General features: G+C 34.9%; 1 protein-coding gene across 3 annotated transcripts in view; it reads left to right on the forward strand.

Annotated features, from left to right (window-relative positions):
• The window catches only part of snama (something that sticks like glue), an 88,009-nt gene that overhangs the window by 23,584 nt on the left and 37,353 nt on the right, over window positions 1-27,072 (forward strand). For 2 of the 3 annotated variants that reach the window (XM_071587396.1, XM_071587395.1), the window contains exons 11-20: window positions 3,830-4,211; window positions 5,546-5,838; window positions 5,943-6,000; window positions 10,162-10,314; window positions 15,643-15,713; window positions 16,050-16,118; window positions 17,634-17,730; window positions 19,314-19,493; window positions 20,605-20,679; window positions 25,112-25,219. In XM_071587396.1, the coding sequence (XP_071443497.1) occupies window positions 3,830-4,211; window positions 5,546-5,838; window positions 5,943-6,000; window positions 10,162-10,314; window positions 15,643-15,713; window positions 16,050-16,118; window positions 17,634-17,730; window positions 19,314-19,493; window positions 20,605-20,679; window positions 25,112-25,219 (1,486 nt within the window). The remainder of the gene's footprint in view (window positions 1-3,829; window positions 4,212-5,545; window positions 5,839-5,942; window positions 6,001-10,161; window positions 10,315-15,642; window positions 15,714-16,049; window positions 16,119-17,633; window positions 17,731-19,313; window positions 19,494-20,604; window positions 20,680-25,111; window positions 25,220-27,072) is intronic. The other variant, XM_071587398.1, reaches the window with a different exon arrangement.

The raw sequence follows: 27,072 nt of genomic DNA on the forward strand, positions 1-27,072 counted from the left end.
AGGCATTTGATTTTCGAATTGCTGCTTGCATTTGTGCAAAATAGCAGCATGAGATGGCCTTTCGCTGGCTATTGGTCAGGCAATGCAATCTCTTCTACTATTATGTGCACAAGTGTAGGTTCGCTTTGGCATCTTCTTCCTGAAGAGAACCATGTCATCACAATTAAAAATTTTTCTGCCCCTTTACTTAGGGCTTCCTGCTTCACTATGCCTAAAAACTCTGTGGATGATGGTTCTTCTCGTTAACTTCTCAGACTATACACACAGCTCTCCTTAAATACTTGCTCAGCCGTTGGTGATCCTGACATATTATTAATAAGGTTGACAAAAATGGCTTTCTCCTTTTCACATTTTATATTCTCATTTATTGTGTTGCATTGTAATTGCTTTTCGTTTATGCATATGAGAAGCAACCTTTCAGCATCATTGAGAATATGTAACCATTTAGTAGATACTCTTGTCACTCAATCTATTTGAAGCATCTTTCTCATTATTCTTGTACTTGTTCGTGAAGAAAAGGCCAATTGTTGATGTGCGTGCTTGATCAGCCATGCTCACACATTGCTCCCAGTTTTCAATGATTTCACATTTCATTTCTACTGTTATTTTTATTCTCTAATGGCTTTCTTCTTACAGATTTTTCTTTGGGGTCAATTTTAAAACTATAGACAAAATAATATTAAACTTGGCATACAAAAATCTCTAATAATATGTTTGAACCCAAGTTAGGAAAAATGTGTGATCACTAGCGATGCTAAGATGGGAGTGGAATGAGTGCTAGAGACAAACTACAGTAGCAGGCATGCAATGAATCGGGGAAGTCCCCTCTCCTGGTGTCAATTTTGCCTGAATAAAGACATTAATTTATAAATATATATATCTCCTCGTCACTCCTTATGCGAAAAGTCGCCTGTTCAACAAGTCGTTTTCAGGACCAGTATTGTTGCTCTTTATGTGAGTTACTTGTTGTTTGAGGCGCTTGTCAAGGGAATCGCGTACTGTGCAAGGTGCACATCAAGTGAGGTTCCACTGTTTAATTTCTTGCTCAAAGAACTCTACATCTACATGAAATGGCATGAATCTTGAATGTAACTTGGTATGTTTATGTAATTATATTTTTAAGTAATAAATACAGGCCATATAAAGCAATATATTTGTTTATGGTGAGAGGTTGTGGATATTTGTTTATTCCTATGATGACTGCTTTTTTTTATTAATCCCTGAAATGCAGAGGTAAAAACCTAAAGGAGACAAAAATATTGTTCTACTCTTTCAGTGTTCATTTTTAATGAGTCCAGCCTCTGTATACAACTGGTGTATATTTTGTCTCTCTCCTGTGTATATTCCAAGTCAAATAGGGTGCGACCAAAATACTAAAGAAACTGCATGAGATGCCGCAACAGTAACTTTCAACCTAGTCATCTGCTAATGATTTTTACTCTCTGAAATTGTTGCATTTAAATTCAACCATAAACAACTTCTGACCTTTGTTGGTAATGATGTGAACTCCCCTTATTGCCTACTCAGAAATGGCTGTCTATTAGGCATAATTGCCATAACTACTTCTTATTTGGTGAAATACATATAAGCAAGTTGATTTAATAACATTTTGAAGTTTTAATTCAGTATTGTATTCTTCAACTAGAGCCTCAATCAAGTGTAATTTGCTAGCTAGAGTTGATAACTCAGGAATTTGCCTAGAGAGAGCAAAATAATACTTAATTATTTATAAATATTTGATATTGATGGGATGAGCTTGCAGTAGTGCCCATTATTCCTGGTAAGTTAGGGGAAGGCATCTCATGTACCAGCTACATCTCCTTGTACAAAAACAAATTTATATTAGGGAACACCAAATGATAACTCATCACAAAATTATAGTTCAAGAATAAGGTATTTGTCACAAAAACTGCTGCTTTTGGTGCAATGATGTATAATTTGACTTTATATTGTTTTTTATTGTGTATTCAAAAATAGACATGTGACTGGCATTGCTTACTGTTTAAAACTGGATTGCATTTTATTGTAACTTATGAACTTAAAGAAAGCATCTTAATCTTAGTTCTATTTTGAGAGAAATTGATTATTTTGATGACTTTATATATTTGAATTTTTGTATTACATGTGGGTGATCCCCAGTGGGATATCCCGTAGTTGGGTCTGTGCATGTGTTCACATCTTCAAAAGTAAATTCAGTTTTTTTAAAAACATCGTCACTTTGGAGTGAAATGAAAACAAATATGCTTTATTTGGTTCAGTTAAACAGAATTACTGCAGCCTTGTGCTTAGGTAGACGTGGGACTACGTTCTCATGCATCTGGTTTTGCCCTCCATTTTTGTCATCACTATCACACCCTGTTTTCATATATGTGACAGTTCAGGATGGAAACAGGAGACTGCAATGGTTCATGCACCGTGTATTTTGATGGAAGATGAACAAATGGCTGGCAGTGAGTGTAGGTTTTCACTCACTGCCCCACTGCAGGCTGTGGTGAAACTTGAGAGTAAGGCAACTTTTCGGGTGGCAATCTGCCCCCTGATTACCTTTGCTTTCTGCAGTTTTTTGGTGACCTTGTTTTTTCAATCTCATAGTGATGAACTTTAAGCTGCTGTCTTAAGTTCAAGAAAATGTTGGTCCAATCACTCTGATTGTTGCTGCTAAATGCTGTGTTGACTATTAATTGAGTAATTTATCATTTTGTTTAAATTACACTCTCATAAGCTTTTAAAGGAAAGTCAAATCTGGAAAAATAAACCATAACTTCCAGACAAATGAGAAAAAAGTCAGCAATTGGAATATAGGAAATAATTGGCCAATGGTATTATGTTTCAAACTTTTTAGGCAGCATACATCAGTATTGAAATGAATTTATATGCTGCCGTCAGTTAGCTGTGGTATTGTTATGTTGAGTGATTACATTCTGCTGCCAGAGAAACAAGAGCATTACTTTTCTTACATTTTACCTTACTTGCCTACAGTAAGTTAAGTAAATTTACTGGTTGCATACATTTTGGTACAGCTCACTTCTCTGATGCTATTTTCAAAAGTTAGTTTTAATGAATATAAATAACCAATTCATATGCTAAACTAATGGTAACTTAGTACTTTAAATATAATATTATAATTAAAAACCTACAATTGATAAGGGGTTGAATATTTCATTTAAACCTGGGTTCATAAATTAAATTTGAGGTATTTATGCTATTATTCATGTGACTCTAAATCCAAAACTTATGAAAAGTTTTTAAATTTTGAGTGAAACAGGTTCAAATCTTCACTTTACTGCATTAGTAAGTAACGTTATTTCATATGTTTTAATAAGCATATGAACTAACATAATTCCCATTGCAAATATTAAACAATCATTAAAATCATTCCTTTACCTAGATGCCTTTGGTTTTGGTCATCAGCTATTTTTTGTCTGGTCAACTGATAATCTATTAGTTATATGCAAAAATAATAACCATTTGTATAACTCAATCATGACTTTGGTGACTCAATATTTATGTGCAGTCAGTTGACAGGTGGCACTTTTGTTTTTCATAATCTGAGCCCATTTAGTTCACATTTCAGAGAATATGAGATTGAGTCATTTTGGTTAATAGTAGTTTTAAACATTCAGGTATTGATTATTCATCAAGTTATCTAATTTTGCTAATTTTTTCATTAATAGTGAATATTTATAATATGTAGTGGTGAGAGCCTAGTGGCCAATTGAAAGGCATCACTATAAAATGAAAATAAATGGTCATGTCATTATATCAATGCTCTACTGAACTCAGTATAATGTGACAAGTTTCCATTTCTTTTTTTTTTTTGACACCAAAGGTGGAAGTGAATGCTCAGCACCTGAGGTGATAACAACTGTGCCATCATCAGTCATACCAGTCCTTGGAGCCTCTGTTGTTCAGGTAGCTCCAAAGGCTGGAAATTACTCCTCAGGGGCTATGGCATCACGTACTCAGCTTCCTACGTATTCCTCCAATAACAGAGATTACCCTTCCTCTCAAAATCCAGCAAATGCTCCTTCTCTTAGTAATGCCAGAGCAGTGCCTACCCACCCTGCCTCTCAAATGAGTTCGCAGCCTATAACATCAAATGTGTCTTCTGCTGGTTTACCTCATAAAGGCAATATTCAGCCTGTACCTGTTGCCCAGCTTTCATCATCCAACATAACACCTGTAATTCCAGGGCATGGATATCAGCCAAGGTATTATTTTTCATTATCTTTCAAATCATTATAAGTACGTATGTTTTATCTTTTTAAGTTTTCATTATAGTTTCCTATTAGTCAATTTTGTTATAATATTAAACTAATTATGCATGTAGTATTATTCAAGCAATAAATGAAGTTATTGATTATGGAGGGTAGAAAAGGTATGCATGCTATAGTAATGGACAAATTTCTTTAAAGAAGAGACATCATACCTAAACTCTTCAAAAGATGTTTACGAGTCGGTAACTCAGGTTGAGATACTGGAACATATCAGCTTGATTTTTTAAAAACTTAATTATCACAAACCAGTTATCATGCAAGTAGAGAAATTGTTCACCATTCAGACTTAAGTTAATTGTGTAATGAAATATTAGCATATTTTTTCTGAGAGCTCAATCTTGAGTTCTAAGATACATCAAGTAGGTAAATGATAAACATGAACAGGGGATACTTTTTGTAGGAAATGAAAACACACCTGACGTGTTACTTCATTAAGAGTGTTAAGATATTGAAAAAAATTTCAAGGAACATCTTCATCATCAAATAAATTAGCAGTGCATTTATTTTCCAGCATGATATTTTTTTGCTTGGTTTGCTGGGCTAATAATGTCATTTAACCCCTAAACTGATATGTTACCAGGATACAGCAAGATCCCAGGCTAATATACTAACAATGTTATGAGTTAACTTCATATCGTGTGTGTAGCCTGCAAACCATTTCAGTTTGTTATTAATATTACTACTTAATACACTGATAGCAAACTTTATAATTCAAATGGGAGGATGTAGATGAAGAGTGACTTTTCACCAAAGTAATATTGAAATTTTTATTTCATCATTGGATGTCTTTTCTGATGATTAATTTTAGAAAAGTTGGAGGAATGAAATATCATAGTTTCCTAATGTATACATTTTTTATTACCTAGACTACATGATATACCCATGTTAGTCCTTAGTCTCAGGAATTTTATGACACTGATCAATAACAGAAAGTATACATTTTTTCATTTTGGAAAATACCTTGGTATACATTCGGCTTGTGAATTGACATTATGATGTCAATATGTACTTTTAGCCCTAGTGATTGTAGCAATAGGTTATTATTATGTATTTCTCCTAATTGGGGCACCGACTTAATAGAAAGAAATTGTGTTATCATTTAATATTAATAGAGAAAGCTCCTGCCATATCTAACCAGTAACTCTTGGAATATTAAATAGATGTGAGATTATGGACTTGCCATGATTGTATGCTGGCTTGTTTGTATCAGTTTGAGCTTCTTATGTGTATAATATTTTGATGCTTGTAACGTATCCCAATGTTTTCAGGCGAACTATTGAAGAGAGGCCAGGGACACCGACTGTTGATGAACGAAATCTAGATGCAGTTATTCCTATTTCCACCTTACCCGACACTTCTATTCCTCCTCCTAACTATGTCTCTGAAGATGCTTCTACCACAGTTGTTTCAGCTGTATCAACCGTTACTAGTGTATCAACTGTGCCTTTTGTTTCACCTGAACCAGCCCGTCAGCCGCAACAAGAAGGGTTTCAAATTGAAACTATTGAATCTTCACGTGTTCGCCCACGTGGAATGATGCCAGGACCTTCACCACCATATGGTAGATTGCCAATATATTTTAGTATGGCTCTTAGAATCATTCACATTTCTATCCTTTACTGACTTCTTACTAAAATACTGACTTATATCTTCAAATTGTTACAGGACCACGAGGACCAAATGATATGTCCCAAGAACATCATTTTGGACCACCTCCTCACAGGTAGAGATATTTTCTTTCTTAATTGAGGATAATGAAGTACAGTTGCTTACAGTCTGCGAGGGTTCTCAATTGCGTTAATTGAATGACATGTTAGTTATATATTGCAGAAATAATTGATTTTAAGCCAGTCTTACAAAGTTATAGTGATTTAAAGAAATTTGCTATTTGAATTTATTATTTCAAACCAGCTCACGAGACTGTAGAAGGTTCTTTAGTTTTATTTCTCTTTCAAAGTTATGTTCAATGGGAGTTGGGTTTTGATCTTCAGTGCATGAATGTATCGTGGCTATTTTGGCAAAAATATTTATTAAATTCAGCATATGGTTTTGGAAAGATCTTAAATAATAATTTGCATTATTTTCTTCAGTTAAGATTTAGGGTCTCTAATCTAATTCAATTTATGATGGCTTATCTGACTGGTACCTCTATTGCTTTAATAGAATCCATTGTTTGTCTTTGTGAATAGGTGTTTTGAATTACATGTTTTCTCTCTGGTGTGCAAAGGGTCTTAAAAGCATCTCGATGACCTGCATCCCAAATACGTGTGGAGACTTGTAATTAAGATAGGGACTCCTCCACCCACATTTGTTTTTCAACCACAAATCCAGGTATATGTGAATGTTATAAAATGAAAGTGTGAGCTAAAATCGAAGGTGAAACAAGAAAGATGAAACTTTGAGAAGGGGGTATTTTAGCTACATGAGACATCAATCAAGAATACCTTTTAGAAATTTAAACCTTATAATGTTATAAAAAAGATTTTTATATTTGAAATAGGCTGCTGGTCATTGAACACATTGATCATAATTATTATCAAAGCTGCATTGTTAATGAATAATTTAAAGGACACATTCATTGCCAAAAAATGACCTGACACTGCTAGATTCTCTGTAAAGAGCCTTGCTTCCTCACGCTCAACTGGAAAGTTGGAAACAAAGTGTACCAAGTACTCTGTAATGTATTGGTCATATTCGAGGTGGCTTCAATCTATAATCCTTGACCAACCTTTATTCAAAGGATGTGTGGCAGCATGACTGCATAATGAGGTTTAGAACTTAAGCTTTGAACATGGCTACTTTCCCAAGGATTATGACCACTGCTTCAGGAAACTTAGATATGTTTGTTGTAGGATAACAATTTTATGCTCGGACCCACTCTGGTCTTCTAGTTCTCTTGTGTGAAGAAGAGCTGTTGCCCATTTCTTTGACTAATTATGACAATTTACATTGTTCATTTTGGCAGTATTCAATTAACAAGTCATTGTGCCTTATTACCCTTTTTGATATTTTACACTCACATTCCTTAATCAAATAACACTTAGCCTCTTCTCTGAGGGCAACTGCTTACTGTCTGTGACTGCTCAGTCATCAAGCACACTTCATAGTTCACATCAGCCTCTGGTGGAACCCATGGTTTGCGAGCTAGTGGATGTCAAAAGAAAAAAATATTCTTTTTTTATCTTTGATTTTCATATTCATTTATGTTTGTAGTTAATTCATTTCTGTGAAGAAGTTCATTATGTGTCAAGTTGAGAAATATACTATCAGGCTCAGTCAAATTATAAATTCCACTCAATAATTTTTGAATATAAGATTCCATCGTTTTCTAGTGTAGATTAATTGACATCAAATTATGGAATAGATTCACTTGTTAGTCCATGGAACACATGGAATTCATAATGTGTGCTTTCAGTGCATCGGGTATTATTTCCTGTGTAAGATCATTCGTTTGACATAAATCAAGCTTCTCAATTAGATTGAGATCAATGGAAGTGGCTAGATATGGGTATTTAGGAATTTTGGTGTTATTATAAAAAATTGTTCTGAAACATGAAGTTGTGGGTATTTCAATGCAACAATTTCAGAGTGTAAAAATCATTCGCCTTGACTGGGATTCGAACCCAGATCCTTCAATATCCGGTCGAGTGCTTTAGCCAGTTAAGCTATCGAGGTGTTCTCTTAATCTCCTCAATGTGGCTGTTAATCACTCTCGCCAGGACACAGGAGACATCGGACATTGGAAATTTGTGGGTATTATCAACGTTTTCTCTCCAGAAATGATGTCATGCAGATATGGAAGCAGACTGATCTTTAAATATTGATGCAGCCTATCACTTTCATTCATGATCAAATCTGTCTTTGGCTGTGGTCCTGCTGCTTCATGTTTCATGAAATCTCTTTTGTCCAAATTTATTTGCTAACAAAAATATTTTTGACACTGCATGATTGTAAATAAAAGTTGAATGAATAACAGAGACAACTATTACCATTTTCCTCTTAATTATTAAGTGGAAAATTGTCATAGTCTTAGTCTCTGTTCAATGGAACAGTTCCACCCCATCATACCCGAATCTGTAATTTATATTAAAAGTTTACATGCTTATTGAATTGTTTTCTGTAAGAAAATTTGATTTTTCAGCCGAGTTGAACCATTACATATTATTCTGTGCACACCAGAATTAAAACTTTTATTTTGTGTCACTGCTGAAGGCTTTTTTATTGGTAAACAAGTTCCTAATTATTGTATGAATGCTTCATCTCTGAGAGCAATGATTCAAAATGCCAGTTACCATCTATGACAGTGACTGACTGACGCTCGATACTTCATATGCCACCTAACTGCCGACTCCCACTATACAGGCAGGGACTTTCATTGTAGTTTTTTCACTTTTTTTGGTTTCCCATTTCTCTCTCTGTAGAGGACATTCAAATACAGTGCTCCATATTTGGTGAAGCTCTTTGGTAGAATTTGGCCGGCATTTTGCTGAGCCTTTAGAGGTGGCATATTGGATGCATAGAAAATTATGTGACCTTGAATTGTATGGAATTACTTAAAAACTCATGTCTACATTTTTCTGGTACTCTTATAAGTCTCAAGTTATTTCGAAGGCTGCATGGAAACTCACACTAGGGAATGTTTAATTTAGGCTATCTTTATTTATATTTCTGAAGAAACTGAATTTGATATCATGATGGTATTGTGGTTGTGTAATTTTTGCTGCTCAAATTATGCCATAAAAATGTATTACCTTTTTACCCTGAATTGGTCGAATGCTCAGCAAGTTTACTTTTCCCATTTAGATAATTTTTCTGTGCAGTTTAGTATATGGTAGAGATCTAGCTTTCAAACAAGGGAGCAAACAAAAAAGTTACATTATGACTCTCGAGGATGGACTTCACATTGAGGTTATTGCTTGTTATAGTGATGATAAAAGAAACAGAGAAATGACATATGAATTTAATTTTAGAAATGAGCTTTCATGATGTTTCATCCCAATTAAAGCTGTAAATTTTTAAAATGTATTCATTATGTAGTTAAAAATCCATTTGCATGTTCCATCAGGTAGATTCAGAAAAATAATTTCATCGAGATGATGTTGCCAGAGGTACAGTTTATTTCCTTTCATGCTTAATGGAATCATTGTCCTATGGTTAGTATGCTTTAATGTCATCTATATTTATCTGTGGTGTTTCATTCCATTTTAATATGCTAGGTAATTGTTAGCTTTGAAAACTATATATGCCTAATGTTGTTTATGTAAGTCTTAACTATTTAAGCCACCTAGGTGCATTAAGCTGATACTTAATATAAGGTCTCTGTCTCAGATTTTTAGTCAAAATGCATCATAATTCACACAAAGTAATGTATATTTGGCAGTGGTATTGTCATTATGCATTATGCTATCAAAACCTGCTGTATTAGACATCTGATGATTCCTGATGAAATTAAATTGAGAGAAGTTTTAGTTAAGATTTTTAATTGTAAGTCACTTATCATTTCAATATCTTCCATTTTTTGAGCCCAGCATATAATTGGCCATGGATTTTTTATTTACATTTTAGCTTTTCAAATTTTGAATCCCATATACTCTAAAATACTTTGTGAAATCATTCTTCTATTGAATTGTCATGCTTTTGAAACTGGATGCAATATTTATTGGGATTGCTTAGAGCATTCCCATTGGAGAGCATGGCAACTGTCTTAATGCTCAGCTGAGATTATAGGAAAATCAGATTGGTTAATTTGTCATCAATTGAGAAATATGTGTATTCTCGTTGAATAAGTGGTAAAGATAGATATTATGGTGATATTGCAGCTTCTTGAGAATAAACATGAACTCTTTAACATGTGCTCCATATTGTTTGGTCATGACTGGGTTAGGATGGTGGGGGGCAAGAAGGGCCAGGAGCAGCCCACTTGTGTACACCCCCCTCTTTCTCTGTCGTCAACTACACCCCTGGCTCTGCCCCTTTCTACACCTAGTGACCAGGGGGGAGCAGGTGTTCGGGTGCTGCAATCACAGCCTCTGCCTGGGTAAGTGGCTGGCTTGTGTTGTTTCCACTGTTGGTGTTTGCTTATGGCAGTTGAGGTTCCTTTCTTGATTTTCCATCTTATGTAGTTTAACGTTTTGTTAGTTGTGTCATCCAAGAAATATTTTATCATAACCTAAAATTTTGCTTGTAAGGATGATTGATCATTATTATAACATAAAGTACACATTGTAAATAAGCTGCAGAATAGTATAAAAATGCGGGTAATTTATTGTTCTTGATGTTAAAAAATTGCTATTAAGTTTTCATGACTTGTAAATGATATATTTGTAGAAATTAAGTACAGGTTTGGTAAAGATTTCGTTATCCAACATTGTGGGATCAGTTCAAGTTGGCTACTGCTGGGTACTTAACATATAGTCAAACTCTTTTCTAACGAGATGCAAGGGATCAAAGACTTTAATTGTCTATTACTCACTACACGCTTGTAGCAATGTGTTGTAGGTACTCTGTCTATCACTTCTGTCATGTACGTGCATGTTCACAAATACATACCTATGCAGGGGTAAGCTATTCTTCCGATTATGAATTTCATTCTGATGTCAATGTCATTATCAACTAAAAATATCTTGAAAATACGCTAATGTGCATTTCAATGCAGCAATTTCAGAGTGTAAAAATCATTCGCTAAAATTCGCTAAATCATTCGTTAAAAGTTACTGTTGCGGCATCTCCCGCAGTTTCTTTGGAATCTTGAAAATAATTGGAATCAGGATTGTGGAAATAGACATAGAAGGAGGGAGTCAGAAATAGGGAAATTTATTACATGGGCTTTTCAATTTTAGTCTTTGGCTTGACTGTTTAGGATCTGTGTTCATTTGTCATAAACATTTGCTTGTTATACCCATAAGGCTCCATATTACTTAGCATTTAAGCCATGAAATGTTCATGAAATTCATAATTCCTATCCAACTCCAATCCTTTACAGTAACAGTAACTGAAAAGTCATGATTCTGCTCATTTTATATGAGTTTGACTGTAATCTTAAGTTTAGTGTGTCACTTTTGTCAGAAAGCTATAATTGCCTCTGGAATTATATGAAGAAAGTATGTAATATAAAATTGGTGGCCTCATTATGGCTTCCTGGAAGTGATCCATAATCAACATAAAATATTTGGTCATTCCACGTTGTAATAGACAGTGGTTTGATGAGTAACTTGGTTTGGTGTAAAACAAGATTTTTTAACAAAGTACTTATTTTTCAACATTTAACTCCTGAAGTTGATTGAACTCACTTTTTCTGACATTTCTCCAAAGTTTGTATCCCTTGGTAGATATTTCCATATTGTCAGAGGTGGGCTTCTTTGAGGTCATAAAATATGCATTTGTACTCTCGAAAACATCTTCACTGAACCCAAATATTTGACCAGCCAGGAGATTTTCTGGTTTCAGGAGCCGGTAAAATTCCAAGGAAGCCAAATTGGGTAAATTAGGTTGATGTGGAATAAGTTTGAACTTGGTCTTAATCTTAATTCAGCCAATTTGCCTTGAGCAACATGGTTTTAATGCGCTGATATTTTGTCATGATGGAAGAGCACTTTTTCTGACCACATGGATCTTTGCTATTTTTTAAAGCCAGTTCATCTTGTGCGGTACACTGTTTGGATTGCTGTTTCATGTCCAGTATTTGGTGATGAATTCACATTTCATCCACAGTCCCAAAAATCCATTGGATTCTTCTTAAACACATTAGAAGGGTCTACTGATATTCACATTCAAATCCACTTTTGCTCTTTTATAAGCAGACGTGGCTCCCATACTGCAGGAAGCCTTTTCATGCACAATTCACGGTGCAAAATGAAATGATTTTTCTCAGTTAAATGTTCACAGCCTCTGAAAACTCACACTCTTCATTTGTCTATTTGCCAAAACAATGTCATTCACTTATTGATGATTTATGGTGTGATAGCTGTTTTTGGGCCTCCAACATGTCTTCAATCCTTGTTCTGTCATGCTTGAACTCATTGGCCTTAAGTTGAGCAGTTTTGTGCAAAGGATTAGAGTCACCCAATGTGGAGGAAATCCTTTTGTGGAAATTCTCCTGTTTTTCCTTATATAAAGAACTGAATCGCATCATGAATCCATTATTCACCCACTTTGACTGACATTCAAGATGCTTGTGTTTAAATACTTAAAAACAAACTTATAGCATCAGACCTGTGTAACCAAGGAAATGCAACAACTGGGATGAACATAACGATGCAATACTCTGGCTAACACCATATTTTATTATGTGAACCTAGTTACTTATCAAACCACTCTTTTATTCCAATGTTTTAGATTTTGATTTAAATCACTATCATGTCATATCAAAGACTCAGTAATAATATTGTGGGTAGTAGGGGAAGAGGGTGAAAGTCTTGAAATAACTGAGGGGAGTGGAGATCGGCTTGTAGGGCTGAGGGAGGAAACCACAGGGGATTTATCTAAAATGTTTCATCTCAGAATGTACATTGAGGGATGAAACAAAAGATGATAATATGATTTAGAATAATAAAATGCCCAAAATTATAGGTGGGACTTCTCTCTACCCTTCTTCCCCTTTCCCTGAACATTCTACTAATTACCCTTGCCTATCCCTAATGCCACAATTAACATCAGCTCTTTCAATCACCTCCTTTAATCACTACTACTCATTATCATCTCTGGTTATATAACTGAGGATTGGCTTTTAACAGTTATCCAGAATTATGTTTCCTGTCATTCTTGTCATTCCCTCATAACTTCTTTCCATTACTAGCTTCTCAGAGTTCATCCATGGCCTTCCCTTGTAATTTTTCCTCTGTGTTTCCTTCAATTATGATCTTTGATACAATGCCTTAGGGTGTTTCCAGTTTCCCTCTTCTTATAAATGCTTATGCTTCTCTCTTTATCCAGTCCTCAAAGTACTTTACTTGTTACTATCATCAATCCATTTAATTTTCATCATTCTATGGTAGTATTATTTCCCGTTACATCTAACTTTTTTCTGCCCCCTGCCATCCACTTCTCATCTTTAGCAATAGTAGACTCCTTATGAAAGTGTTAATGAGTCGCTCTTATCTATGCAAGTAATATCTGCCATTAGTTGTTGTTTCTTCTGCTAGAAAGCCTTATTTGCCATTCCTATCCTGTTTACTGTATCCCCATTGCTGCTTCTATCGCTAGTAATCTTGCTTCCTAAATAGCAAAACTCTTCCACTTATTCTAGTATGTTTTTCTCTAGTGTTACTCGAGTAAAGGACTTCTGGAAGTTATTGGAGAGAAATATTTGTCAACACCAGTAGCTCCAGTGCTATAAATTAGCATGTACACTCAAAAGTCAAAAGAGAGTTTGTTAGTGTCAGTTTTAATGAGACGCTTCCATCTTTATCATTTGAGGTACCATTGAGACATCTTTTCAAAGAGCATGGAAAACAGTTCCCTTTAGATTGAATTATTAAAAAAAACCTCATGTTTGTGTTTGGTTTATGTGAGAAGAAATGAAATGATTTGCAAGCAATGGGAATAGGTACTTTCTTAGCCCTACTAAAGTATCATCCAGTACTTTTCAATCATTCCTATGAATGTTTTCGCTACCTACCAAGTTTTAATTGTCAGTCATTATGTTTATTTGTGTTTTAACTTTTTCTGGAAGAGTGGTTTTGAAGTATCAGTGAAGTTAATTTCATCAACCTTAAAATAAATATTTTTCTCAAGAGGAAAGATAATTTTTGTTCAGATTCCTTATGCCATTTGTAACGTATTCAGTGAAAGTTCATTTTACAAGACAGCATAAAATGTGACTTAAAAAAGTCCTATTCCCTAAAAAATTATTTTTTTTAATGATGCACAGGGAAATTGTCATAATCAGAGCCACTTAGATACCCTCCTTAGTTACCTAAGTTATATCTCCAGTCAGTAAAAATGTACTTTTCCTTTCTCTAGCTGGCAAAAATGTCCTGTACCTCTCTTGGGGTCCACTACTATATTTCGCTCCTTTTTAAAATATGTGCTTCCATTTATTTGATTGCTCTCTCAATGAAAAACAATGCGACTGAAATTTTGTGAGCAAATATCACCATATGTATCAGCTACAATCTTCCATACTTAAATGAAGCAAAATATGTATTTTAATGGAGACCACATGTTTAATCAAATTACTCTAATGATTATCTAATATCTCTTAACATTTCTTTCCTTGGGTTGTCTATCTCTGCTGCATTGATGATAATCAGCTTTATGAACTGCTGCTCTGCCAAGTATGCAGCCCTTTTAAAAAGCGATTCATTATTCTACGAATGTATACTATTTCTAAATCCTTATTTCTGAAAATTAAGTTTTCTAAAAGCATTCTCTGTTAGTTATGCACTTGGTTAATGCTAACATTTTTGATAACGTATTTTAGAGTTGCTGAGTCCTGTTAGGTGGTGGTGTTGCCTGAAACTATGTATGTCCAGGGTAATGAAAGAAATGTTTCTGGTGCAAAATCAAAAGAGAGCAGCAAATTCATTTTTGCACAGAAAATCAAAATTAGTATTAACCCTCTGATATTAAAAGTCTAGATCTATAGTTTACGATCAATTCAAGCCCTCTGGAGTGTGTATGATTTTGTTTGGCTCTCTGCCTCCCACTGAGGTTTTATTGAATTTATAACCTTTAGTAGGACCAATAATTTTTTATCTTTAATTTTATAATTCATGTGGAGTGTTCATCCATCATTATTGACTGCTAGATCCAGGACAGCAGAATGTGTATTGGTTCTTCTGGAGCTTCACCTTGACTTAGTTCTGTTAACCTGTCTTAGATCCTCTGTCTCTTGATGTGTGATTGTGGCTTATCATTTGCTATTTCAATATTATTATTAATTGATAATCTTGATATTGGCACTTACTAAATTATTCTTGATGGGTATTTTTTCTTTGACTTGACAATGTGATTATGTCTTGGTGTTAATTGCATTGGAATGCAAAAAGATGGTCAACTCTTGACATGATAGGTGATTCAGTTCTGTTTTTTGTTAGTTGAACTGGGCCTAAGTGGCAATGCTAGGATAGTCTCATAAATGGAAACTTACTTTATACTTTTGTAATTAGTTGGAATTTGAATGGAATGACTGTCTTATTCTATTAATGATAACCACTCATAAGTCTTGAATTATCAAATTCTTCTACTCAAATTTAAAATTAATTTGTCAGTTTGAAAGATATTTTCTCTTTTCTGAAATGTGTAATGGTTTGAAATTTATAAGAAATGTTGTGAATTGAGTATTATTAAATTTAAAAAAAATCATTGTTCACCGAGGTAAAGCTGCTATGTGGAAATAGAACATTTTATATGGTTATGCTTGCAGGGGAATGGGTCCCAGAGGAGCCATGTTTGATCGTCCTCCACCTGGATTCCACCAGGAACGCCCTCATATGGGTAAGTTAAATATTGAAATTATACATTTTCCAATACTCTGAAATGCTTCGAAAGCAGGAAAACTGATTGTAGATCATCACCTATGTTTCTACTGAAAATTATTATTCGTCCGATGATATTTGTAGCATGGTTAAATTTTATTACAATATAGTGGCCAGCAATTCAGCCAAAATTCTTCACTCAGTTTTCTCCTTTGCTTCACTCTCACTTAGTTTTATAAATCCCTTTAATAGGTATTTTTCCATTCTTTTTAAATTTTAGAAAATTTTATTGCAAGCATACATTTCTACAGTCATCTGAATAACACCTGAACTTAAGTGTATTTTTGCTTTTCAGGTATGCCTTTAAGAGGTGGTCCTCCCTTTCGAGGTCCTTATCGTGGAGGCCGTGGTAGAATGATGCATGGTAAGTTTTATTTTAAGGCACGGTGGGCATTTTTTTTTAGAAAGAGGGGAATATTTGGCAGAAATTTCAAGGAGGTAGGAAAGGCAGATGCATGCAATTTTGATTGGCAATGAAATGTTGAGGACTATTTTAGAGGGAAGAATTTTTGGCAAGTAAGGAAATGGCAAGAAAAGGATAGGGATTTTGCATAGAAGGAAAGTGAGTAATGTTTGCGTAATGGAAGAATGGTTTATTGTATTGGTGGGTGTCAGGTTTTGTTTTTATAGGCAAGGCTAAGAAATATAGGACTGTGTCCATCCATAATATACCTTAAATAGTGTTCTACCTAATAATAATATTGGAAAATAGAAATTGCTCTAGAGCAAATTTTTAATCCTGAGGAAACTGGCCTGTATTTTAAACACTGCCCAAATATTCTCTTATTCTATCGAATGGAAAATCAACTCCTGGGCATTGTTCTTTCAAAGAGAGAGTTCTAGTTCTATGTTGTGGTAATGCACTGGGAGAAAAAAAAATGAAATTTCTGGAAGAGCAAAAAACTCATGCTCCTTCAAATGATCTAAGACAACTTCACTGAACACTCATTTACATTAACTGCATAGATGATTCAAGAAACCATTTCTGGCTTGATATTAATGTTTTAGCATGCATTATTTTTTTAGTGCTCATGTAATAAATAGAATTTTTAGTGTGGAAAAGCATTATTTTAACCTTGTAGCCTTTAATTTATATTCAAATTCATGGATGATGCTTCTTCAAATACCCTCTTATGAATGGGGTCCCAACTATGATGCCAGTTCCATGTACTTTCTACAATTTTGATCTAATTTAGTCAACTGTCATGACATTTTAAATCTTCATTACTTACTTCTTATGCTGCAGAGAAGATCACTTGAAAAGGGCAGGTTATGTGGATGCTCAGAATTTCAATCTGAATCTATTTACCCACTATGAAGGTACCATAATTGGATGGAAATTATTGATTCCCCTGGGAATGAGCTCTATCAAGCATGCATTCTCAACAATTACAAATGAGCAGCTGGATATGCTGGAAATTGTAAAGGACCATAACATTGATTGATACATTTGGAGGATCTAATTTGCAAGAAGATTATGAACATCACTCTTTTTGTTGAGGAACCACTGAGATTGCCATATGTATGTCTTGTTATTGCCCAAAATTTGCCAAGTTTCAAGTGTATCTGTTGTGTTGCTGCAACATTTTTTATTGGAAAACAGTGCTAGATAATTAGTATTATGGCTAGACCTTAAATAATGTTCATGTATGTTTTAAACCCACTTTTCGCTGATTATCTGTAATGGGTAGCTTTTCAGCTGTTTGTAAATAGTTATTTATTTTTTTACATGCAGCCATAAAGTATCATATCTGTAGTAAAAATGTATGTTTCATCTTAATTTAGTACTACATTAGTAGCAGATTGGCAAAAACCCAAACATTCTATCCCATTTTCTCTCAATATATTTTTATTAATGGGTTATTGTTGTCTATTTTAGGAGGTCCAGGTTTCAGAGGAGGACACATGATAAGCCATCAACAGCCTCCCCCTCCTGGTTTAGGAAGGCCACCATTACATAATGGTAGTCAGCAAGGGTAAGAATAATTATTTTAATCTTGTATAATAATAATATGCAAAATATTCTCAATTCAGGGGAAAACCAATAAAACTGTTATGTAACAGTTTTCATATTTGGTTTGTTTTGTTACATATGTGTACATTGCTATAATGATGTAATACTTTTAAACCAAACAATATTTTCCCATAATTCCTTAATTAATGCCCAAAATACATACTGTAATGTAAAACATATATTGAAGCAATAGTAATTGAATGTTGCAGTAAATACGAGGGTCATCCGGAAAGTAGTACCCGTTCGTGAAATAAAAAGACAAAAGTAAATATTAACAAACATAAAAAATTTTATTTGAAAGAAGATACTTTAAACTACTTCTCAACATAATCTCCAAGCAAATTAAGGCATTTGTCATAACGTGTGACAAGTTTCTGTATTCCTGCTGCATAGTCCTTCGCCGCCAGCTCATTGAGATACGCGAGGGACCCATCTTGCACAAATTTTTGCATAATGCAGATGGTGTTTAACAATTTCATGAACAATTGTTCGAGAAACATTGGGAAAATGCTCACAGATGTCATCAATTGTGACGCGCCGATCGTTCCTCACGAATTCGTCAACTGAGCTCACCAGTTGGTCTGTAATGACAGACGGTCTCCCCGAACGCTCATCGTCGTGTGTGTTCCCCCTCCCCATGTTGAAGTTGCGACACCACCGCCGAACAGACGACTCGTCCATTACATTGTCTCCATACACCTCCTTTAATTGGCGATGAATATCACATGGGCGAACGTTTCTTGCATTGAGGAATTTAATCACTGCCCTCACTTCACAACTGGCGGCGTTCTCAATTTTTTTAAACATTGTAAACAATCACAGAAACAACACAGGCAATGCTAGCGTCACGCAACTTGGCTCAGAGAAGGCAGACAAGCCACTGAAGCTATCTGACCTCGCCCAGCGGCTACTCGCGTCGTCAGCACTTCATGCGGCACGAACGGGTACTACTTTCCGGATGACCCTCGTATAGTGTATGTGCAAGCATACCAGGAAACAAATTTAAAAGATTTTTCTGTATCCCCAAGGGAAACTGAATGTGCTGATACCCAATTAAATGCTTACTCACTGATTTTGTCCGTAGTAATATCTCGGCTTTTCTTGGTTGTGATGGGGAAAGAAAATGATGCCACCCCATAGACTGTCACTTTGTTTCTGGAGTATTATTTAAGATCCAGGTCTTATCACCATGAACCATGTGCTTAAAAAACTCCTTGCCATCCTCATCATAGCAACTGAGCAATGTCAATGCAGCTTTCATTCACATTTTCTTTTTTCTGTCAAAATTCATGGAACCCACCTGGTGAACATTTTTTTATAGCCCAAATCCCTGATAACAATCTCACAAAGAACAGTTTTTGGCATCTTGGGAAAGAACAAATTCACCTTTTCAAGCGAGAAACGTTTGTTTTCCTTAATTTTTTCCTCAATTTTTTTATTCGAGTTTGTCAGTCAAAACAGTGTTCTTTAAATATATGGAAAAAATACTTATAAAATTGCAAATACATAATTTGTTTATTTTTTGTCTTTACTTTTTCATTTCAGAGTAATTGATGATCCATTGGAAGTTTTTCAGCGAATGCTTAGAGAAAAGGAAGAGAGGGAACGTAAACTGCGGGGACGAATGGGGGGACGCCATCGCTCTCGTTCGTATAGTCGTTCTCACAGTCGATCACCATCGTCACGTTCAACATCACGTTCATCATACACTAGATCAAGGACAAGGTTTGTATTTCATTAGTTAAAAATGTCTTTTGAATAGTATTTCAAAACTTGAGGTGTCTAGATCATCAAATTATCCAGCTAGAATTAAGGGATATATAAAGTAACTGAAATCTAGGGTATATAAACGTAACTGGAAAAGGCATCATAGTGCATGAGCTACTGAGGTGTCCTCTTACACTCGGTAGCTTTACTAGCTGAAGTACTTAGCTGGATATTGAGGCATCCAGGTTAAAATCCCGGTCAAAGGTGAATGATATTTACACTTTGAAAATTGTTGTAATATTTAAAAAAATATATATATATATATATATGGGTTTACAATCATAGATGATTTTCAAGTCCCAGGTAATTAATTATTTCATCCACTTATTTAGTGGAAACAATTGTTTAAGCAATTCAAGTCAGCCGGTACCTAATTCAGCTACATATTCTACTTTTGACATTAAATAGTATTTTATCTGAAAAGGAAGTTGTAGATATAAATTTTTTCTCTAAGTGGCAAGGGTGGAAACCCAGCGAATCCCATGACCAGTGATATGGAGTATTGAATTGGATGTTTCCATATTCCTTGATCCATTCGGTCATAACCCCATGATAGGTTGTCTTTTATTCTTTTCTAAGACATGCTCTGACATTTTGCTTCAATTATAACATAAGACAAATAAATATGATGAAATACACATTTTATATCTTTTATGTTTTGTGTGCGGTTGATCATTTTCTGGTTAAATATCACACGACACATCACTTTCTTCTTGAACACAAGACCAGTCTTCATCATCCTAGCCCATCTAAATCATCATAAGTATCATTTCCCCTGCCAGTTGATCTGTTTTCTTAAAAACATTCACAGTGTCACTTGAAACATTTCTGCAAAAAAATTGTATTCAAAAGCAATGCCAAAGTAAAATTCTGTCCTTGAAATATGGAAATATGAAAAAATTGTATTCAAAAGCAATGCCAAAGTAAAATTCTGTCCTTGAAATATGGCCTGTGGTTGGTTCATGGAGTGATAAAATTGATGAAAGATAGAATGTCTTTCCATTTACAAGATATGGTTCGTATCTTTGATGAAACTGGTGTGCTAACAGGATATGGTTATATTTTGCAGATCGCCACGCTCCAGGTCCAGGACAAGATCCAGAACACGATCTAGGACAAGGTCAAGATCATTTACTATTAGCAGGTATGTGAAACCCTAATATGTATGGTTAGTAAACAGGAATGAATTATGGTTGTTGTGCATAGAGAGTAAGCTGAAAAGTTCTCATTCTGACACTGACATGGCGTTCCAGTCAGCAAAAATTTGATTCCTGCCTGTTTGCACGTGTCATTAGTTTTAACGGCAAGTTTCAACTTGTTCTCTCAAGTAGTTTGTTTACACGTATTTTTGCAGTAGGCATCTTTCATGTATTTTGTTAAAATGGAAAAACTTGAATTTTGTGCACTCATAAAATTCTTTGTTTTGAATGCATTAACCCTAAGAAAATTCATCCAAAGTTGACAAAAGTGTACAGGGACTCTGCTCCTTCAATGTCATCCATTAAAAATTGGGGAGCTGAATTAAAATGTGGTCGCACATCCCTCGAAGATAACCCATATGAAGGATTGCCAAAAACCACGACCACACTGGAAACCATCAAAAAGGTGCACGATATCATGCTGGACGATAAGCGAGTGAAGGTGATTGAGATAGCTAAGGCCGTGGGATTATTGGAAGAAATAGTGCAAAACATCTTGCACGAAGAATTAGGGATGCGAAAGCTCTGTGCAAGGTGGGTGCCACATTTGCTGCATGTGAATCAAAAGCAAATGCACGAACAATTTTTGCAGCAATGTTTGGACTTATTCAAGAAGGAACCAATCGATTTTGTGCAGTGGTTTGTGACCATGGATGAGACATGGGTCCACCGCTACAGGCCAGAAACGAAACAGCAGTTGAAGCAGTGGGGGGAAGCAGGTGGTTTAGTGACTAAGATAGCGAAATCGATCGTATCTGCCGGAAAGGTCATGGCCATTTAGCTTTGGTATGCGAAAGGGATCCTGTAAATTGATAACCTTGAAAAAGTCAGAACAATTAAAGGCAAAGATTACTCCAGCCTTCTTGACTAGCTGGATACCAAAATTTGTGAGAAGAGGCCTGGCCTGAAGAAGAAAAAAATCATCTTACTCCAGGACAACCTGCTGTCACCTGCTCACAAAGGTGCATTGGCAATGGGAAAACTACGAGATTTGGGGTACAAATTACTTGGCCACCCCCCCTATTCTCCTGATATAGCATCTTCAAACTTCCATCTGTTCCCATACTTGAAGAATATATTTCTGGGAAGCGCTTTGTGTCCAATGAAGAAGTTGAGAGGGCCGTAGATGGATATTTTCACAGCCTTCCAGACTTTCACTTCCGGAAAGGAATACTGATGTTGGAGAAATGCTGGACCAAGTGTGTTGAAGTCAAGGTAGATAATGCAGAAAAATAAATAATTTTTGACTGAAAATCGCTGTCTTTCATTGTCAGTTTGAGAGCTTTTCACCTTACCCTCGTATGGTTCAATTTAGTGATGGCATTTATTCATATTCGGTAATGGAGGAATGCAGTCTGATTTAAACAGTTGACTACTCATTTTTAAGTGGAATAAAACTTTTAAGTATTTGAGGTATTCATGAAAAAATAGGCACCTCAAGCTGGAGAAGGGAGGGATGTATTTATAAAAACTCAATTCTGTGTTTTCAAATTGAATTATAAATGTGTTCTCAAACTGAAAAAATTCAAGTGCAATTTCATGTTTGGAAATAAAGAGGTTAAAAAAAAATTGATAGAATATCAACTATCTGTATTTTATCATGTGTCTTATTTGCCACTGTATCTATTGATAAATTCTAAACCATTGAAAGTCTCAAGGAAAAAAAGGAAAGTGTTTTATTTCTTAATTGTTATCATCACTGTTACTCATAATTTCATTCATTTTCTGCTGTTAATTATGAACTGATAGCAGTTTAAGGAAATAGCTACATGTGAAAACTAGTGTTCTGGTTGTTGAGCAAAGGTGTGAATATACATTTTTAAAAGTTCCCCGTATTGCAGTGCCCTCTTTGGAGAATTTTCAGCTTCTGATTACCAAATTTGTTTTTATTATCTCTCCTTTTTTAGAATAGTATAAGTCAATATCAAAATGAAATAATTTGCTGACTTGAAGTTGCCGGCTGTTTTCATGTATTTAAATTGTTTTTCAAATGACTGCTCTTGGAAAAAAATTGAAGATAACATTTATTACAGTATATCTAATTATACTGATAAATTATTTATCATATTATTATTATTAAATATTGATTAAGACTAGTCTTTATAGACACTTTATTTGTAAAAACTAATTTCAATTAAGCCGTCAACATTAACTAAAAATATAGCTTTACTTATAGAAATAAACTACTAAAAAATAATATCAAAATCAGATTGTAATTTCTGATGGCCAATGAGATATCAGTAAAATTGGGGTTCCTGTTGTTGTGATATTCACCCAAAAAATCATTTTAACTAAATTATTATGAAATTCACTTTAAATTTGAGGTTTTGCTGTATATTGTTGCCTGTAGAGACGCTAGTTGTTTACACTGACATAAAATACTTAAATAGCTGATCCACGAACTCCTTTAAATTGTGGCATAGGAGAATATGAGAAGTATTTATTAGGAATTTATGACACATCATTGTTATTGGTAGTTATTAAAATTTCGGTAAATTTTGCCAAAAAATATGAGTTAATTGAGGTTCAAGTTCAGATGTTGAATATCTACAAAATCTCTTCACTAAATACTTGCATAATCATATTTGCCTTTAAAACTACATAGAGGTAGATGGTACGAGGGTGGTCCCGGAAGTACCCGACCCAACAAAGAAAACACAAAAAGTTTGGTAAAAAATGTATTTATTTTTCAACATAATCTCCTTTAAGCTCTATACACTTTTTCCAGTGATGTTCAATAAGTTTGTTACCCGTTTTATAATAAGAACTGTCTTGTTCCGTCAAAATAGCCATTAACTGCTGACATCACTTCTTCACAGTTGGGAAATCTTTCACCATCGAGCCATTTTTTCAAGTTTGTGAGCAGAAAATAATCCAAGGTGGCTAAATCTGGCAAATAGGGTGCATGAAGTAGCAATTCAAACTTTAATTCATGAATTTTGGCCATTGCAATAACAAATTTGTGAGCTGGTGCATTTGTCTTGATGAAACAACTCTTTTTTTCTTAGCCAAATGTGGCCGCTTTTGCTTGATTTCTTTGCTCAAATGATGCAATAAGTTCGCATAATACTAGCTGTTGATATGTTTTCCTTTTTCAAGATAGTCAATGAAAATTATCCCACTTGCATCCCAAAAAACCGACACCATGACCTTGCCTGCAGATGAAACGGTCTTCGCCTTCTTTGGAGCCGGTTCTCCCTTTTGAATCCATTGTTTTGACTGTTCTTTTGTCAAGGGTGTGAATTAATGGACCCATGTTTCATCTATGGTTGTGAAACGGAACATTAATTCTGCTTTGTTGCTGTGAAACTTTGCTGAACACTCAATTGAAACATCTTCACGGCACTGGTTTTGCTCAAGTGTGAGCAAACGTGGCCCCCATCTTGCACACAGCTTTCTCATGTTCAAAACTTCAGTTAATATGGGATGTACCACACATTTTGAAATGCCTACTATGTCTGCTAGCTCGCGCACTTTCAGTTGATGATCATCCAGTTTCACTTTGTTGATTTTCTTTATCGTTTGTGGAGTTGTCACCTCATTTGGTTGACCAAGGTGATGCTCGTCTTGACAGCTCGTACAGCCTCGTTTAAACTCTGCTGCCCAATATTTATCTGTTGTAAATGAAGGAACAGACTCACCCAGAGTAGAATCCAGTTCAGCTTTTATATTGGTTGGGCTAAGGCCTTTCAAATAAAAGTATTGCACCACATAACGATGACCAATTTTCTCAATTTTCACAAATTCACTGGAAACGTTCGCTATTGATGGCTGCCAAACAAATACTAAACTAAGTGGCATGTTCAAACTTGAAACATATGCTTTATAGAGTGCGTACTTTCTAGCACTGTGATATTTTACAAACTACTACCGCCATCTCAAGGTCAGGCCAGGTACTTATTGGGCCCCCTCGTACTCAGTTGAACACACATTTCAATCATGAATTGTGGTCATTGGAGCTTCTTAGTATTTTACTGAAAAATATTCTCGGCATCAATATCTTGTAAATTTCACCTATTACAGACAAAGTAATGATTAATTGAATAACTTTGTAGTATTTGATCAGGTGCTAAAAACGATGAAGATTTAGAAAAAATTCAATACATGACTTAGGTTTTGTAGCTTTGGTGAACCAAATTTTTTTTAAGCTGGCTATTTAAATAGTGGAGATGGATGGGAAATGTCAGCAATTATTCCAGGTTAACGCTGTATGTTTTTTCTTTCCTGTGGAAGTTCTCTATACTTCATCTATAATGTTGTGATAAGGAAGTATCTGTGCACATTAATGAAAAAGCAATCATGGCTGTACATTCTTAATTTAATCATAATTAAAAATTCCTTTTTTAAGGTACTATACCTAATCAATTTTGATTTTAGGTCTCCATCACCAAGGGTTACTTCACCAAGGGATTACTCTCCAAGGCGGCCCCTGCCACCAAATACATCGACTTCACGCTACCGTACAGCTTCCAGAACTCCTCCTAGGTTTGTGTTTTTTTTATTAATTTTTTGTAGTAAGATAATGCGTATACTAGTGACTTTAAGTATTAATCTGTAAAACTTAAAATATTTGGTGAAACATAAAGAGTAAACCTGAAATTAGTGAAATAACGGTACTATATAAGAGTTGGCAGTGTTTACTGGATTGTTTCATTTCTATGCATTTACAAAACCTAGTTCCATTTCCATTGCTCCTCAAGTACACATATGAGAAATTGAGTAGGTTTTATGATGTAGAAGAATTCATTTGGCTGTTATTGAGCCCACAGGAAATTAGTAAAAATTTATAACTTTTATATGTATACATATATGTATATATATATATATATATATATATATATATATATATATATATATATATATATATATATATATATATATATGTATACATATATGTATAATATATATATATATATGTATACATATATATATGTACACATATACGTATACATATATGTATACATATATGTATGTGTATATATATATATATATATATATATATATATATATTTATATAACACTTTTTGAAAGTCTCACGGACGTGAATAATAATGTATAACACTTAGCACTAGTGGACACAGACAAAAACACAGAAACACAAAAAAAGAGACTCACTATTTTTCGAATTTTCGGTGGTCGTTGCCACCTTTATCAAGGAAGAGAGGGACAGAACTGAAGGGAATACGAGGGCTGGAGCGATGGATGGAAGGGGAAGGTGGGGAGGGAATTCCGAAGGGACGGGTATGGAGGGGCAGCGTTAGAAGGGTGGGGAAAATGTAGAAGGTGATGGGGGTGGAAGGGGGATGAAAATATAATTAGAGCAGGGTGTTATATATATATATATATATACACACGAGGGTCATCCGGAAAGTAGTACCCGTTCGTGAAATAAAGACACAAAAGTAAATATTAACAAACATAAAAAATTTTATTTGAAAGAGGATACTTTAAACTACTTCTCAACATAATCTCCAAGCAAATTAAGGCATTTGTCATAACGTGTGACAAGTTTCTGTATTCCTGCTGCATAGTCCTTCGCCGCCAGCTCATTGAGATACGCGAGGGACCCATCTTGCACAAATTTTTGCATAATGCAGATGGTGTTTAACAATTTCATGAACAATTGTTCGAGAAACATTGGGAAAATGCTCACAGATGTCATCAATTGTGACGCGCCGATCGTTCCTCACGAATTCGTCAACTGAGCTCACCAGTTGGTCTGTAATGACAGACGGTCTCCCCGAACGCTCATTGTCGTGTGTGTTCCCCCTCCCCATGTTGAAGTTGCGACACCACCGACGAACAGACGACTCGTCCATTACATTGTCTCCATACACCTCCTTTAATTGGCGATGAATATCACATGGGCGAACGTTTCTTGCATTGAGGAATTTAATCACTGCCCTCACTTCACAACTGGCGGCGTTCTCAATTTTTTTAAACATTGTAAACAATCACAGAAACAACACAGGCAATGCTAGCGTCACGCAACTTGGCTCAGAGAAGGCAGACAAGCCACTGAAGCTATCTGACCTCGTCCAGCGGCTACTCGCGTCGTCAGCACTTCATGCGGCACGAACGGGTACTACTTTCCGGATGACCCTCGTATATATATATATATATATATATATATATATATATATATATATATATATATATATATATATATATATGTGTGTGTGTGTGTGTGTGTATTTTATATGTGTATATATATATATATATATATAATATTAAATATATTTATATATTTAATATAAAATACTATGTGTTAAAGATGATAGAGGTGCAAATGCACTCAAGATCACCTTGCCTCATCAAAGCAGGATGCAGCCAATACA

This window comes from Hetaerina americana, unplaced genomic scaffold (assembly GCF_022747635.1).
Source record: "Hetaerina americana unplaced genomic scaffold, ioHetAmer1.1.p SCAF_3, whole genome shotgun sequence".
In the NCBI taxonomy this organism is placed as follows: Eukaryota; Metazoa; Arthropoda; class Insecta; order Odonata; family Calopterygidae; genus Hetaerina; species Hetaerina americana.